The sequence below is a fragment of the Gracilinanus agilis genome, chromosome 2, assembly GCF_016433145.1.
Source record: "Gracilinanus agilis isolate LMUSP501 chromosome 2, AgileGrace, whole genome shotgun sequence".
NCBI lineage: Eukaryota > Metazoa > Chordata > Mammalia > Didelphimorphia > Didelphidae > Gracilinanus > Gracilinanus agilis.
The window spans coordinates 56,032,620-56,049,187 of NC_058131.1; the positions used below are offsets into that span (position 1 = coordinate 56,032,620).

The 16,568-nt window shown below is 41.5% G+C and overlaps 2 protein-coding genes across 2 annotated transcripts; both read right to left on the reverse strand.

Moving 5' to 3' along the window:
- Window positions 1-7,858: 7,858 nt before the first annotated feature.
- Window positions 7,859-8,627, reverse strand: LOC123234611 (forkhead box protein L1-like). The gene has a single exon (XM_044660539.1). It carries the CDS (start codon window positions 8,331-8,333, stop codon window positions 8,013-8,015), a length of 321 nt encoding a protein of 106 aa, XP_044516474.1. The 5' UTR covers window positions 8,334-8,627; the 3' UTR covers window positions 7,859-8,012.
- A 141-nt stretch (window positions 8,628-8,768) lies between these two features.
- On the reverse strand, window positions 8,769-9,639 carry LOC123233247 (forkhead box protein L1-like; the record flags this gene model as incomplete). Its single annotated transcript, XM_044659398.1, has 1 exon — window positions 8,769-9,639. A coding segment is annotated over exon 1 (570 nt), but the record flags the coding sequence as incomplete, so codon positions are not given.
- Between the last annotated feature and the right edge of the window lie 6,929 nt (window positions 9,640-16,568).

A 16,568-nucleotide genomic window follows, 5' to 3' on the forward strand; every position in this document is an offset into this window, starting at 1 on the left:
AAAAAATTAAAAAAATATTTATGGTAAATAATATCAAACCAAAAAAATTAATTAAACTTCCTCTGTGTTCCTTTATACTTAAATGATGAATTTTCTTGTGTAAAATGTAATCACTACTTTTCAGTTATTCCCTCTAAGTCTCCATCAAGATTTGGGGGTTCTCCATTAAATCCCATTCATTTTTCCTTTTGTATATTCAGTATGTAGACTTTTCCCAGATTTCTATATAGTCTTTATTTTTATCCATTTTAATTGCATTCTTTTCCCATTACATTATTTTTCCACAATTATTCAACCATGTCATTTAAATTGCTACCAGAATGCTAAAAAATATTTAGCAACTGGTTTCTCAGAAAAAGAGTATAGCATACACATTTTAAAAATATTTTATTTTCCTCCAATTACATATAAAAACAACTTTTTAACATTTTTTATTTTCTTTTAATTCTCTGTTCCAAATTCTCTCTTTCACTCCTATCTTCCCTCTCCTTTCCCCTCCCTAAGACAGTAAGCAACCTCGCATAGATTTTACATGTGTGAACATGTAAAACATTTTCCCATATTAGTCATTTTGTGGAAGGGATCTTGAACAACAACAACAAAAAGGAACAAAGTAAAATAAGATATGTTTAGGTTTGTATTCAGATTCTGGAATTCTTTCTCTGGAGGTGGATGTCATTTTTTGTCATGAGTCTTTGGGACTGTCTTAGATCATTGTATTGCTGAGAATAGCTAGGTCATTCATGTTTATTCATTAAACAATATTGCTGATACTATGTACAATGCTCTTCTAGTTCTACTCTCTTCACTCTGCATCAGTTCATATAAGGCTTTTCAAGTTTTTTTGAAATCATCCTCATCCCTTCCTTCCTTCCTTCCTTCCTTCCTTCCTTCCTTCCTTCCTTCCTTCCTTCCTTCCTTCTTTCCTTCCTTCCTTCTTTCCTCCCTTCCTTTCTTTCTTCCTTTCTTTCTCTATTCCTTTCTTCCTTAATTTCTTTCTCTTTCTTTTTCTTTCTTTCATTCATTCTTTCTTTCTTTCTTTCTTTCTTTCTTTCTTTCTTTCTTTCTTTTATTCCATTATTTTTCTTTTTTCTTTTTCTTTCTTTATTTGAAACAACTTTAAGGGCTAAGCAAACAGCTAGGAAGTATCTGAGGCAAGATTTACACCCAGTTCCTCCCAACTCCAAGTCTGACACTATCCACTATGCCACTAGCCATCCCTGTATATGCCTTTCAGAGTCTGGGAGAGGTAAAATTTCCAAAGGCTGTCTGTCTAAAATGCAAGGTAACCAGTTCGCTGTTTTTTTTTTTTTTCATAAGCACACCAATATCAGATTACTCCTGACTTGAGCTGTGTAGGATAGCGAAACAAACTTTTTCAAAAGTAATATTGTTGCTTGGGTTGGTTTAGAATGACTCAGCCTTGGGCAGGGCCCTTCAGATTTACCTATCTGCAAATGGACAGATTCCCATACATCTAATATGACAATGATAATTGTATAAGTACATTTACATGTACAAGATATAGATCATAACCCACACCTGTTATTTTATGCATATTCAAATAAACATACGTATAATATCGGAGTTCAAATCAGGTAGGAATTCACAGGCTCCTGGATCTGTTAACCTCATTTTGAAAAAAGAAGAGGCTTTAATAGCACACTATTAACTGATCAAAAAGAAGGAAGGTGAGAATTCTTTTCATTTGCCTGCATTTGACTCAATAATGAAAGGGCAGGGATTTAAAAAAAATTAAATACATTCCAAAATACATAGGGAAGGAAAACAAACATATAAAAGTCAGAACTATTTCCCCAGTAGATCAAAAGATATTTTTAAAAAGCGCTCCTTAAAAGGAGAATCATAAACTGCTAACAACTAAACCATATGAAAGAGTGTTTCAAATCACAAATAATAAGAGAAATGCAAATCAAAATAACTTTGAGACTTCTTCAAACAACCGGAAAATTGGCAAAGAGCTCAAAATATGGGACTAATCAAAGTTGGGGGAGGGGAGAGCCTGGAAAGATGCACACTAATTCACTGTTGGAGGAGTTATGAAGTCATATGCTCTGGGGAAATATTTGGAATAAGGATTAAAATGTCCATATCTTTTGACCCAGAAATCTTCCTACCAGACATATACTCCCAAAGAGATCAAAGATGGCAGTGTTGTACAATGGAAAGCACATTGGATTTGGAATCAGATGACTTTGGTTCAAATCCCACTTCTGAAACTTACCAACTTTGAGTCTTACAAAAGACACTGGAACACTCTGAACTTCAGTCTCTATGAACCTGGAAAAAAAGTTTTCATGTCTACTAAAATATTCAGAACTAATGCTTTGTGTGGTAGCAAAGAACTAAAAACACTGATTAAACAATGGCTAAACAAACTTGGACAAATTAATGTAATGGAATATTACTGTGTCATAAAGAAAAATAAATATGAAGAATTCATAGTAACGTGAGAAGACAGTTATGAATTAATGCACAATGAGAGTTTAGTACAGAGAGGAATATATTCAAAAATAAGTTAACATAAAAATAAAATGTATGAATTAAAAAGCTGAGGGATGAGAGACATAAGACTATACTCTATAGATATATTTAAAACATATATAATTGTATATTGTACAAATATCTATAATATATTCTTCTTTATATACACAGAGAGAGCAAGAACCATTGAATGAATGTTCTACTGAAGTTGACAACTATCAGAGGTAACCAGTGAATTAAAACAAAAATCCCATTTTTTTTTAGTAACTTAGAAAGGCACTCCTAAATTATCTGAAAAATAACCTCAGTTGTCCATTAACTTGTGTCCAAAATAGACATAGCTTCAAAGTTGAATGACATGAGAATAAGATCATAAAATTTCTCTTCACATATATAGGCATAAAGGTCTATAGGAGTTTTAGAGTTAGAAGAGGCTTTAGAAATAATCTAGTCTCCATCCCCACCTCCTGCCTTAATTAAGAAAAGAAAAAAACTTCAGAGTTTCTGCAGCTTACCCAAAGGAAAGAGCTGGGGTCCCAACCCAGATTTTCAAAACTCCAAAACTAGTTCTCATTTCACTACTTCACACTACACCCCTGATATTTACATGTGAATCTCCCTCTCTGCGATTGAATTAGTGTAAAAATTTGCAATGTGGAAACTCCTCTCACCAGTGAAGACCAGAAACTTAGAAAGCTTCCTGGGGCAATGAAAGGTTAAGTTATTTGCCTATGGTCACCCATAGTATGGAGCCAAAAAAGGTTTTAGAGGTAATCTAGTTCAATCCCCTAATTTTTCAGATAAGGAAATTGAGGTCTAGAGAGGTTAAGTGACCCAAGGTTACAGAAATAAAAAGTATCAGAGTCAGGATTTGAACCTGGGTTCTTTGACCCCCAAACTAGGAACCTTCTATAACACCATGACATATTTGAGATAGGACATGTACCAAGATCTCCCTTAGTGGAAATGCTGTATTTAGAGTAAGGGAACCTATGCTCAGATCCTAGTTCTGCTCCTTACAGCCTCCAATAATTAAAGTATCTGGGCCCCAGTTTCCTTATCTTTAAAATGAATGGATTATATTAGATGACATCTCTAAGATCTAAATCAATTAGTCTATATATTCCTCTTTCTAATTCCTAGACTAGTGATGGCGATCCTATGGCACAGGTGCCAAAGATGACACACTGAGCTCTCTCTGTGGGCACTCTGCTGCCCTCCCCTGCCCAGGTTATTAGAAAGGCAGAGGGACTTGGGCTGAGCTCCACCAGGTCTGATGACATTTTTCCACATCGCTGACCCCTCTGCCCAGCAGCCAAAAGGAAGTGCTTTCTCCTTTCCCTGTGTGGAGTAAGGGGGTGGGGTGCACCCAGCACTCAGTGAGGGAGAAGGACACAGCATGAGGTCTGGGGGTGGGCAGGCACAGTACTTGGTCTGGGTGGGGTAGGGTGGGGGTGGGACCCAGCATTCCATCTCTAAAAGGTTCACCATCACTGTTCTAGACCATTCCTCCAAATTTAACATTATGCTACTTTGTATTCAGGGAATAAACAAAAATATCTGTCTTCTATTTTCAACATTATGCTACATCACATACAGATATGTATGTATATACACATATACACACCTATCTTTTTCTGGAATCAATATAACTTAACATAGGAATCTTTTTATTATAAGTGAAACTGTTCTAACTCTAAAAATCACATCAGTTTTTAAAATGCACTTTGCCGCAAAATGTCAGAAAGTGATTATTTTAAAATGTATCTATATGTAATTGAGGGGGAACAAAATATTTTAAATAAACAAAGAAAAAAGTACTCTATGAATCCTCCAAAATGACTTCTCTCATAAATTACTTAAACTTAGAATTTATATATTTAGAGCTTGAAGTGACCTTAGAAGCCATAGGGTCAAACACTTTCCCTGCTGCAGATGAAGTAACTGAGACACAGAAGGGGCAGCGGCTAATATAATAAGTATGGGAGGTAAGATTTAACCCAGGTCTTCAAGTTCCCTCCCTATGTAATGTCCTATCAACACCCTCCCCCCTCTCTCTAATACCTTATGGTGGGAAATCAAACATCAAAATGTAAGAATTCACTGCTCAGTGAATAAAATGCCAGTTGTGGAGTCAGGATATTCAAATCTGACCTCAGACACTTGTAGTTGTGTTACCCTGGGCAAGTCATTTAATTCCACTTGCCTACCTTTGTCCTTCTGTCTTAGAGAGGAAAGAAAAAGAGAAAGAGAGGGGCAGCTGGGTAGCTCAGTGGATTGAGAGCCAGGCCTAGAGATGGGAGGTCCTAGGTTCAAATCTGACCTCAGCCATTTCCCAGCTGTGTGACCCTGGGCAAGTCACTTGACCCCCATTGCCCACCCTTACCACTCTTCCACCTATAAGTCAATACACAGAAGTTAAGGGTTAAAAATTTTTTTTAAAAAAAAGAGAAAGAGGGGGTGTGGAATGGAGGAAGGGAGAAGAGAAGCAAGGAAGGAAGGAAGGAAGGAAGGAAGGAAGGAAGGAAGGAAGGAAGGAAGGAAGGAAGGAAGGAAGGAAGGAAGGAAGGAAAAAACATTAGAATTAATACTACTTCCAACATATTTCAAACAAAACATGTACTGTACCTGCTGAGTGGAATAACTGGATGCATTTTTCCCAATTTGGGTATCTGGAGTTCTGGATAGGGCTCTTCCCTTTTTCTGTACTTAATTGAAAATGAAAAGTCTTTTGGATGACTGGAAACCTCCTGAGATGGACGCCATCAGGAATCATGGCTGTAACAGAAACCTCATTCCTATTACGCTGTTTGTTTATTTCACACAATAATCCCATTGAACCAAACAGATAAAGGTTACTAGAAAACAATTTTATTCACCAGATGCTGTTAATTTGGAAGTAAAAAATGGATCACAGAGGTATATTCAGCAATGTTGTAAAGTATCAGTGAGAATCAAGCTGAATCCAGCATAAGTCAGTGCTGTAACACAGTAGGTGCTCTATAAAGTTTGATTGATTGATAGGTAAAAGATGTATATAGGATTTGAAATTCAAGGATGCCTCTGGAAATCATCAAGCTCATCTTTTTTAAAACTGTTATCAAAATCTGAGAGAGTCTTCATGAACTGTTCAAGCCCATTCTTCAGGTCCTATTGATTTATAGATGGGAGATCATCTTCTCTGAAACTTTTAATTATCCAAAAAAGATATTTCCCCTGAAATGCCTTTTTAATATAGCCAGTATTAGACCTCTCCTTCATTTAATTTTAGTATTTATTTTAATAATATCCTAGTAACCATTTAAAAAGCTTTTTTTGAAATCCCTTTTAAACTTCCTGAAGGTCATCCCTACCTCCAAAGATTCAATGACTTTCTGTACTTTCCCACATCAGATAAAATAAAAGTTATTTGAAGGCTAAGGAAGTCAAGCTTCTGAACTCCAGTGAAACCCAAATATATCCAATATAAGAAGTTGAGACATTTCAAAGGCAGCCTGGGCTGTGCTGAGGCCTGGGAAACTCGAATTTCTGAATCAGATCTTTGTTGCAGACAGGGGTCTTTCCTCAGTAAGACCTCCAATCACTTGGTCAAAGTATTCATTTAGCTACCAGTGGTATAGAGAAAAGGAACTTCTGGGCTTTGAGACAGAAGCCTTGCATTTCTCTCCTCACCTGGGACAAGTCATTGAATCTTTCTGAGCTTTAGTTCCTTCATCTGTAAAATGGGGATAATAATACTGGTACTATCTGCCTCTCTAGCTATAAAAATAAAATAACGATTGTTAGAGTAACTTGCAAACCATAAAACACCATATAATTGTTCAGTTATTATTATTATTATTATAAAGGTATTTAACTGGAGGTTGGGGACAGGGCACAGAATAGAGGACTGTGGGATAGGAAATAGGAAATCATTTTTTCAGAAAACTCTAAGTCTTTCTCTTTGAAATGAGAAACTTGAAGTTTACAGAGAACAAACTCCCAAAGCTTTTGCAACCTAACAGAGTACTCCCTCTGTCTCTCTCTCCTCCCTTTCTTTCTTTCTCCCTCTTTCCCTTCTCTGTCTCTGTCTCTGTCTGTCTCTGTCTATCTCTCTCTCATCCCTCTCTGTCTTTCTGTCTCTGTCTCTCTCTCTCTCTCAGTCTGTCTCTGTCTTTGTCTGTCTCTCTCATCTCTCTTTCTTTCTGTCTCTGTCTCTCTGTCTCAGTCTGTCTTTGTCTCTTTCTGTCTGTCTCTGTCTGTGTGTGTGTCTCCCTCTCTCTGTCTCTCCTGTTTTTCTTGTTTCTTCTTTACTATCAGAATCAGAAACAAAGTAAGGCGGGGGGAAAATTGCCTAGAGTTTTTTAAAAAATAATGTGTCTGGCAATATATGAAGTACCTCCTTTTCCCCTCCCCTTCTTAGGGAGTCCCTTGAAATATTTTGTTTCTGTAAAAACCTAACAAAAATAGTGCATGAAATGACTACTTTCAGTTGCAGAAATAACAAAATGGGTATTCAACAATGAACTGTATAAATGGACAAAACATTTTATTGGCTAGAGTGCACATTCATAGTAAAGGTTGCTAGTATAAAAGTTTTCAAAGGTCAGTAACAATTATTTTTTTAAGTCCATTATTTATAGCAGAAATAAAACATGTTCCTTGAACCATATATCTGGAAAGAAAGGAAACAGCCCTATAAAAGTTCTGACTGATCTTATTTGTAGTCCAAATGATAAGACAACTTCCACTTTCTTAACATCTCTGGTAAACCCGCTCAAGGCACGCGAAATTTTCTCTGTGACCTCTTATAAGTAGCATCTCCAGCCTGATACACTAGCCACCCAAGAGGCTCGCAAAGTCATCCCAGCTGACCTATTCTGCAAACAGCCTGGAATCCTCCCTTAGGCCAGAGAAAACCTGCAGTTGAACTTGAAGTTGCTTTGGCTCCATAATCTATACTGTGTTACACTGCAGTCTATCATACCTAAGTGGTCAGGAAGTGAGGGCATGGGAGTGAGAGCGGGGTGGAGGCCAGGGAGTGGGATTAGTCAGGATCTAAACTTTAGTTTTGAGATAGACTTATATGGTCCTGGGTGTACATGCTGTCTCTTGGTAGCCTATAATAAAACTTTCAGGGGGATGGGGGTGGGGTGGGGGTAGGGATGGGGGTGGGATGGGGAGGGAAAGAGCAAACAGCAGCCTCTTGGAACCGAGTTTAAGAACATTCAAAATCTGAATAGAAAGGGGAGAAAGAGTGCGGAGAACAGAGATTCGGTTTACAAAGGATTAACCAGCCAGCCCATAATGGGAGAATTTTTTGAGCTGTTCACCTCTCCACGTAGGAGTCGCTGAAACTTCCCCAAACGCACAGGTTGGCAAATGCCTTTCAAACAAATAAACAAGCAATGTTAAAATAATTTGCTTTTCACCCGCTTCGGTCGTGGTCAGTCGCTGGCGCCCCTTTCAAGGGACAGGTTCCAGGCTTTGGTGAGACAGGAGAGAAACAAAATCTGTCTCGGTTTCTATTACTGGAAATTAAAGACCGTGTCAGAGAGCTGGAGCGGGAAATATGAAAGAAGAGGGATCCCCAGCTGGTAAAGTCGCCCTTGAACTTGAGAATCGACCATCAGGGAACCACTGAAAGTCGGGCAGAGGCCGGGCGAGCTAGTAAAAAAGGCAGAGCTGAAGCATCCCCCGGCCAGCGACTCCCCAGCCTGTTTGGCTGCCCCGGCCAGCTCGCCTCCTCTAGCCGGCTTCTGGCTCTGTGTCCGGGCCAGGATACTGTCTATGCTGAAGCTTTTGGGCTTGTCGGCGCTTTTTGGAGGGTCAGAGTCGTCCGGGTCCATGTCTCGCGGGCCACGGGGCGGAGGAGACCTCGAGGTAGCTGTAGTCTCAGCTGGCTGTCCGCTTGCCGGGCCTGAGATAGCAGCATCTCTCCGGAGACCGTCCTGCGCAGCGTCCTCCGGGGCCACAGAAAGGAGGCCAGGGCTGGGCCAGCAAAGGGGGACAGAGCATCTGGTCGAGGGGTGAGTGGGAGTTGAGGCAGCGTGCCCCTGGGAAGCTCCCTTTGGGCCGGTCACATAGCCCTCACTACTTCCTTCTCCTCTTTCTTCACATCCTTCTCTCCCTCCTACATTCCCTCCTCCTCTTCTTCCTCCCCCTCCTTGTGCTTCACTCCTTCTACCTTCTCCTCTCTCTTCACTCCTTCCTCCCCCTCCTCCATCTCCTCTTTCACGCCATCCTCCTCTTTCACTCTTTCCTCCCCCTCCTTGTCCTCCTCCTCTCTCCCCTCCTCCCCCAGCTGCTACAGGACTTTCTTCCCTTTCCTCCAGCCTGATTCTGCGGCCCACCTGGGCTCCAGTCTCCTCCACCTCCCCTTTCCCCCTCTTGGCCTCCTGGACTCCGGGACCGGGCTTGGGCTTCCTCTTCCGCCGTCTATAGTTGCCGTGTTCAAACATGTCCAGGCAGCGGGGGTCCAGAGTCCAATAGCTGCCTTTGCCCGGGCGGCCCTTCTCCCGGGGCACCTTGACGAAGCAGTCATTGAGGGATAAATTGTGGCGGATGCTGTTTTGCCAGCCCTGCTTGTTGTCGTGGTAGAAGGGAAAGCGGTCCATGATGAACTGGTAGATGCCGTTGAGCGTGACCCTCTGGTCTGGGGCATCTTTGATGGCCATGGCGATGAGGGCGATGTAGCTGTAGGGAGGCTTCTGGGGGGGCTCGGCCCGACCACCTCCAACCAGAGTAGCTGGAGGAGAAAAGCCCAGGGACAGCCCCGGGCGCTCGGGGCTGTACACGTACAACACCGAGGGGCTGACCAGCGGAGGTAGGTGGTGGTTGTAGAGATGGGTCATGGCGAGGCTAGGCGAGCTCCAGGCTGTCCCGCAGGGAGAAGGCAAAAGAAAGCCAGGAAGAAGTTTCCCAAGCCCGGGAGAGCCAGCCACGAGCCTGCAGCCCTAGCTCCCCTCCAGCTCTGCCTCCTTTCCCAGAGAGCTCTCGAGCTCTCGCAGTGTCCCTTCTTCATGCCTTTAAAAATGTTAAATAATTGTTGTAAGTTTGCTATTATATGTTGACTTAGCACTGGAAAATAAATTGTCTATGATAAACAATCGTTGTGTTCTCAGCCCACCCACATTAATTAAAATTTCATTGCTGAAAAACTCCAAGCTTTTCTCCACGTGTCTTTTTGATACCAGCCAATCGTTTTCTGGGTTATTTCTTCATTTGTTTATAGAATTAGTCTGTTGATAAGTCTGCCCACCCAAGTTGAATCAAGCTGTGTTTATTTGGAAAAATTTCCGGGCACCCAATATATAAACGCACTGATCTGATGTTTGAAATATCACGTCCACCCCTTGACGCTGCAAGCACACACAACTCGGCAAAGCAGGATGTTAACTGCTAGGGCTCGGCGCGGGGTCCGAGCAGGCCAGAGAGACAGGAGGTGGGGGTGAAAAGATTAATCAAGAAGAAAATGGCCCAAGAACAGCGCAGGCCAGGAGACGGCCCTCATGCCACCCACCCATCTCTTCTCCAAGGACAGAGAATATCCTTCTTTCCCATTTTATGGGAAGACGGAGGATCCTTATTAAACACTTTCAAGGACTGGAGAAGTTGTTTTAAGGGGACCGGATGGAGTGAGAAGGGGAGAGAAGGAAAGTCTCCACGAGTTTGGGGAGATGGAGAAGAGAATGGAGCTTGGCATTAGAGATGCCCGGGGATTGACAAAGGCAGTGTTTTTGGAGTGTGGATGCAACAAAACTCCCAGGATTCTTAGATTTTTTTCAGACGTCTGTCAAGTCTCGGTGTAAATAAATTCAGTCCCAGATAACTAATTCGGGGTGCCTAGGAGTGAAGCCAGGAAGGAGGAAACAGAGAAGCTCTAGTAACCGATCTAGGAAGAGAAGAGTTTGATAATATTGGGCTCTGGGGATCTAAAAAGGTGGAGGTATTCCGGGGTGATCTGGGCATCGCGAGTCTGGGAGAGGTTTAATAGCAACTTTATCGAGGTGGGGGAGCAAAAATGAGGTCTCTGGCCAGGCTGAGGTTGCAAGCGAGGAGCACCATAAAAGGGGGGTTTTGGCAGGCTTCAGGGGGAAAGCTGGTATTTGTGAATGCAGGCCTGTTGCTTTATATTCTGTCCTTTCCTGTTTATAACAAGGAGGGGGATTATAACAACTTTACAAGTGCACACAGCTGGCCGGTGATTACATTAAACATTTGGGATGCTTGCGTGCATTTTTTCCCCTTTTGGGGGGTATAAATGTTCCCTCTCTCTATTTTTTAATTTACCGCTGTCACGGTTTGAATCAAAGGTCCCGAATGACGGCAATTCAAGAGGTGTCAGGGTCCCCCTCCCTCGCCAGCACTCCTCCACTCCCTGGGGGCGAAATGAGTAGTAGATGCAAAACGCAACACTTAGCTATTTATGATCCCCTATTCCAACGACTCAGGTCAGTTTAAACATCCTACGAAAATTTAATTAGTGCTGTGGAGAGGAGGTGTGGAGTCAAGTCAGGAAAAAGGTTCATCTAGGAGTATAGTTTGGTAGGAGGTAATTGTGGACTCTCTTCCTCATGTCAGGGCATTTAAAGGTGGAAAGGAAATTATGGATTATCTATGTACTAGATTCTAATACAATTCCCACTTTTCATAGAGGGAAACTGAGGCCCCAAGAAGGGCCTTATTGAACTCACTAAGGAGCAAAGCTAGATTCAAATCCAGTTATTTAGAGCTATTTTCACCAAACCACGATATCTTGGTGCTTTTGCTCTAGAGGTGAGATAGGAGTGGGGGCTTCACTCTGAATCTAGGAGCTCAGGTAGGGTCAGTCCAGGAACAACCTCTAGGGAGGCAAACTAAGCTACACCCTGGTGTCAGCTTTACTGGACGTCTTAAAGTTCAGGATCCCCTCTGCAGGACTAGCTTGGTCTATGGTTCAAATAGATCAATTCAGATTAGGAGATCTGTAGCTTTGAAAATCTACTTGGTTTTTTCTGCATGTCCTAGACTCAGCTTCATCATCCAGCAAATCCCTCCTTAGTCATGCTGACTTTATTATTATTTCTTGTAAAGATGCTCTTGGAGTGCCAGGTCCTAGATGGAACACAACCTCAGACAATCTCAGGTCACATTAATAGGAGTTCAAAGTTAAGTCATTTCAGCGATATAATTCTCAGTTTTTGCATCTAAAAAAAAACACAGGAAAAGACATACTTACACTGGATACCTCACTGGGTGCTTGTATTGGAGAGACATGAGCTGCTATTATCATCCTCACATCATCATTATTATATAAGCAAAAGAAACGCAGTGAGATTTAATAGATAGAGAGCTGACCTGGGAATCATGGATTCAAATCTGGCCTTTGATATGTGATGGTTGTGCTACCTTGGACAAGTCACGTAGCCTTTCAATGATCCCCCCTGACAACTTTCGTAAGTTGTAGAGGAGTTGCCAAATCTCCATTAACAAGAGTCCACCTACTGGAAGCTCCCACTGAAATCACAGGTCTTGACAAATAATAGTATAATACAAAATATTAGACCATAATATGCCATAACATATAATTATATAATAGCATAGTTACTTAAAGTATATACTTGGATATTAGCTATGGTATCAGAAGGAGGACTGAATATCATCCACCACACCACAGCACCTCCATTAATCTTCTCCCAGCTAAACTGCATTTTAATTGGGAGATGGAAGCCGAGAGAAGAACAAAAAGAACAGTAATAACTCACATTTGCATAGATTTCCTCACAACAACCCTGTGAGGTAAGTAGTGCAAGTATTATTATTCCCGTGTTATAGCTGGGAAAACTGAGCCTCAGAAAGATGATATCACTTGTCCAAGAAGCCACGAGGCCCCGTTTCATTGCTGGGATCCCCCAGCTGCAGTGGCCGCTGGTATGACACCTCAGCAACCCGTTCCATTTCCATTCCCGAAAATGATTGTCCGGATCTATTAAATGGCTCCACCTCCCTTCGAGTTCAAATTGCACCGTAGCTCCCAAGGTACTTGAACGTTAACTCCAACTTCTCTGCTCTGGCCTTTGTACAGGCTTCTCAGCCGCGATGAAGACAATCCAAGCGGGCCGCCCTCTTGTCTTGCCTTTGGTGCTAAACTGACTCTGGGCGGCTCCTGAAGAGAAGCTGAGCAGGAATTATTGCAATAATAAATACTGCCCTATATGGTCAGGGCCCGGATACAGGCGGAGACACAGTAGGAGTTACGGGAGATATTGGGTGAAAGAAAGAGGAAAAGAAAGAAAAGTAGATAAACTTAACAGTTAGCCTTTGAGGAAGACTCGCTCTGGTTTGAGAGTTTCCCAGAGGCTTTCGAGTTAGCAGCGCTGATGTAGCTCACTCTCAAAGTTTGCTCCACGTTACATCTCGGCCCAAAGAAAGTCTCTCCCCAAACCCTGTCCACCCTCCAGTTTTGCATTCATTGGAATGGGAGCGCTCCAGGCAAAGAGAGGAGGAGCTGCAACCGTCTCTAACCCAGGCTGCCCTTAGTGGCCGTAAAGACCACGACTCTCACTCTTGGAGAGAAGGGAATGATAGTACCCCTTCTTACAGATCTGTAGCTTAAAAAAACACTGGACACGGAATCAGAGTCCCTGAGTTTGAATTCTGAGTCCGCTACTGGGCAAAAGTCAGTTCCCCACCTCCGACTGTCATTTCCTTTGAGTGGCCATTTGTGTCCGCGCCTAGCCTTGATACCCAAGCACAAAGGTGAAGCCTTGTACCCTCTACCTACCTGCAGATGTGTACTCGAGTTCGGGGAGGGAGATGTAAATAGAAGGAGAATATCGTAAAATAACTAGAAATGAGATTAGGAAGCATTGTGAGAATCCTCTGGCCTCAAAGGTACCAGAAAAATACCTGAATGAGTAGGGGGGGTGGGGGGAGGTGAAGAGCCATTCCTGCTGCTGCCTGATGTCTCTAAGAAGCAGAATCCTGCCTCCTGGGCTCTGTAGTCACTGAGGCTGAACTTAAAAGTTTTAGAGTGACTGCTGTTGGCCAGGGTCAAATCACAATAGAAAATTGTAGTGCAAAACGGCCACAAGTCCCTTCTTTGGGATCCCAGGGATCTCATCCTTTCAGTGTCTGAGAGGAGGCACGATGCCCATCCCTTCCTCACCTCTAGTATCCCAGTGAAACCAAGCAGGATTTTTAAAGAAACGTTATCGAGGCAGTTTCCAAGTCTGCTTTAGTCTCCTAAGTGGGAGGGAGAGGGAGGAAAAGAGTTAGAGCAGTGGGTTCAGTTCTGTACAAGGTGAGAGACTGCACAAGAATGGTCATTGAAATACTACTCTGCTGATGCCTGAAATACTGTAATCAATAATCGACAGTATCATACAGCCCATATGAGAGCTTATAGAATATTAAAGATGGAAAGACCCTTCGGGATTAAATATCATTGCCTCAGTTGATAAAGCAGACTTGGGCCCACAGAGCAGAAGTAATTTGCTTAGGCTCTCATAACTTGTGAGTGTCAGAGCTAAAACTAGCACCAACGTCACTAACTCTCAACCCAGGGTTCTTTCCACCACAGTTACTTCTAGGAGGAGAGTGGGGGATAGGATAGAAGGCAATGATTGTATATTTTTAATAGAATTTTATAGGTTCTCAGAGTTGGAAGGAACCTCAGAGATCCTCTAGTCTAACATATACCTGAATGAAATCCCCTCTGCACAACACTGAAAAAGCACGCTATTAAAAATATTCCATGAAGACTAAATGATGAAAGTTTGAATTACCAAACCCCCATTGATCTCTTTTTCTAATTCCAGCAATTCTAGTAATAAAAATGCATTTTGTTTTTAAGGTGAAAAATAACCTGCCATCTCCAGTAGCACGAGACTACTGAGAACCAGTCTGTATGCATTCTGTAACATTTTTAGAAATAATGATGAAAGACATATGAGAAAATAATGGACACCATTGAGGCTGTATCTTCAAGTTGCCAATCACTTGGGAGAAAATTTTAAAAATAATTCTGATGTTCCCTATACAATTGTGTCAGGATACAGATGCTTGAAACATTTAAATCCTAAAATGTTCAAATGGAATTTGGAGTTTGGGGCCTAGACCTGGTGGGGGAGTGGGGTGGGGGGGGGGGGAAGGGCGGGGAGGCATGGAGAGGAAGTAACAGATACTGTTAGTGACTGTTTGGTTTCTTGACCACCTACTATACTATAAGCAAGTAGGGGGACAAGGACCATATCTTAGCTATGTTTTACATTTCCCACAACATCTAACATGGGCTGTGCACACATTAAAGAGTATCAATGAGAATTTACAATAAGTTGAATTTTGAAGAGCTAGAGAGAAAGGCAGAATGTGAAGAGTCAATAGAACAGGGACTGTTAATTAGGAAGTGGTATCCTTACACTATAACTATAGTCCTTTTCTTAGGAAGAATAAGAAAATTAACTGGAGATTGGGTGGAAAAAAGCACTGGACTGGCAATCAGGACAGCTAGGTTAAAATCCTGGTTCTTCCACTGAATAAATTGTGTTACCTTAGATGAGTCACATCTCCTGCCTAAGACTTAGTTTCCTCCCATCTAAAATAAGGGTAAGGGGAGATGATCTCTTTTGGTGGATTAATTTTCAGTTCAGTGATCTCATTGGCACAGGAAATCTCTGCATGAGAAAATTCCTTTTCCCAATTCAGCCCTGGCACCAGTTCGACCATACATAACCTTAGAGAGGTGTCTGGAGCTAAATGACTTGTTCAGGATCACACAGCTAGTATGAGTCAAAGGAAGAACTTGACTACAGATCTTCCTGGTTTCCAAGGCCAGCTCTGACACTCATTAATGATATGACATTTTAGGAAAGAAAGTAATCACTTGGGTTTTCTGCCTTGTGTTCTGTGAGTCTGAATTTAAGCCTTTGTTTGGGTGTTAAATCTTTAAAAACCAAAGATTCTGCCTATAACCTCCATTTTGACTCAACCAATGTAAAATGAAGAAGGATATTATTTTCTCTTTTTGCTGCCTTTCCTTCTCCCACACAAATACACAAAGTATTTTTGCCTGAAATAGCCAGATAATTGAAACATTTCTCTTGTTATCTCAATAAACACCTCCATTTTCCACTTGACTTTGAGTAGAAACTAGCCGAAAAGGAAAAAAAAATTAGGAATGGCCACCTGATTGAAAATAACACTGTAACAGTGTTATGTAAGAGTGCTTGGGCCAGCTTAGTCATCAGAACAGACACTGGGAAAGGGGTGATTTTCACTAACCCCAGAAAAGAAGAGAAAAGGATTCCTTCTACGATGAGGGAGGGGAGTGGTGCTAAAATGAAGTTTTCATTTTCACATCTAGAACTTTATTTGACACAAGAAAGGATTTAGGCCTCCCTCACTTAAGATCATGTTGGAAGCAGTTGCACCCCACCCAAAGGCACTATTGCACCAAATCCCAACTGAAGTAACCTCATACACATGCTCATACACTAAGTACTCACTCTCTCACTGACTGTGCAGAAGATACATTTGTGTGTATAAACATATAAACACACATACATATACAAATGTCTATAAACATTAATTTTACACGTTACTATATTTCAATATCATTCATTTCCTGTTTTTCTTCATAAAATCCAACATATTTTGTTTTATGAGTTTCAAAATATCATCCTGAGAAAGTGTTCTTAGGCTTCCCAGAGTGCTAAAAAAGTTAAGTATCCCTACCCTAGAAACAGTATCTGAATACGAGAAATTCCCCTCCTTTTTTCTTGTAGTTTTCTTCTCTCTTTAATATATGATAATACACTTAACCTCAAGAAATAAGACTGGAGCAGTTAGGTGGGTCAGTGAAATGAAAGCCAGATTTGTGACTTGGGATCCCGAGTTCAAATTTCATCTCAGAACTTCCTAGCAGTGTGACCCTAGTCAAGTCACTTAATTCCAATTGCCTGACCCTTACCGTTCTTTTGCCTTGGAACCAATATTTAGTATTAATTCTAAAACAGAAGGTAAGGGTTTTAAGAAGAAAGAAAGAAAGAAAGAAAGAAAGAAAGAAAGAAAGAAAGAAAGAAAGAAAGAAAGAAAGAAAGAAA

What these genes read in the sequence shown, in the direction of transcription:
- LOC123234611 (XM_044660539.1), bottom strand. Translation starts at nt 8,333, where the DNA reads ATGGACCCGGACGACTCTGACCCTCCAAAAAGCGCCGACAAGCCCAAA.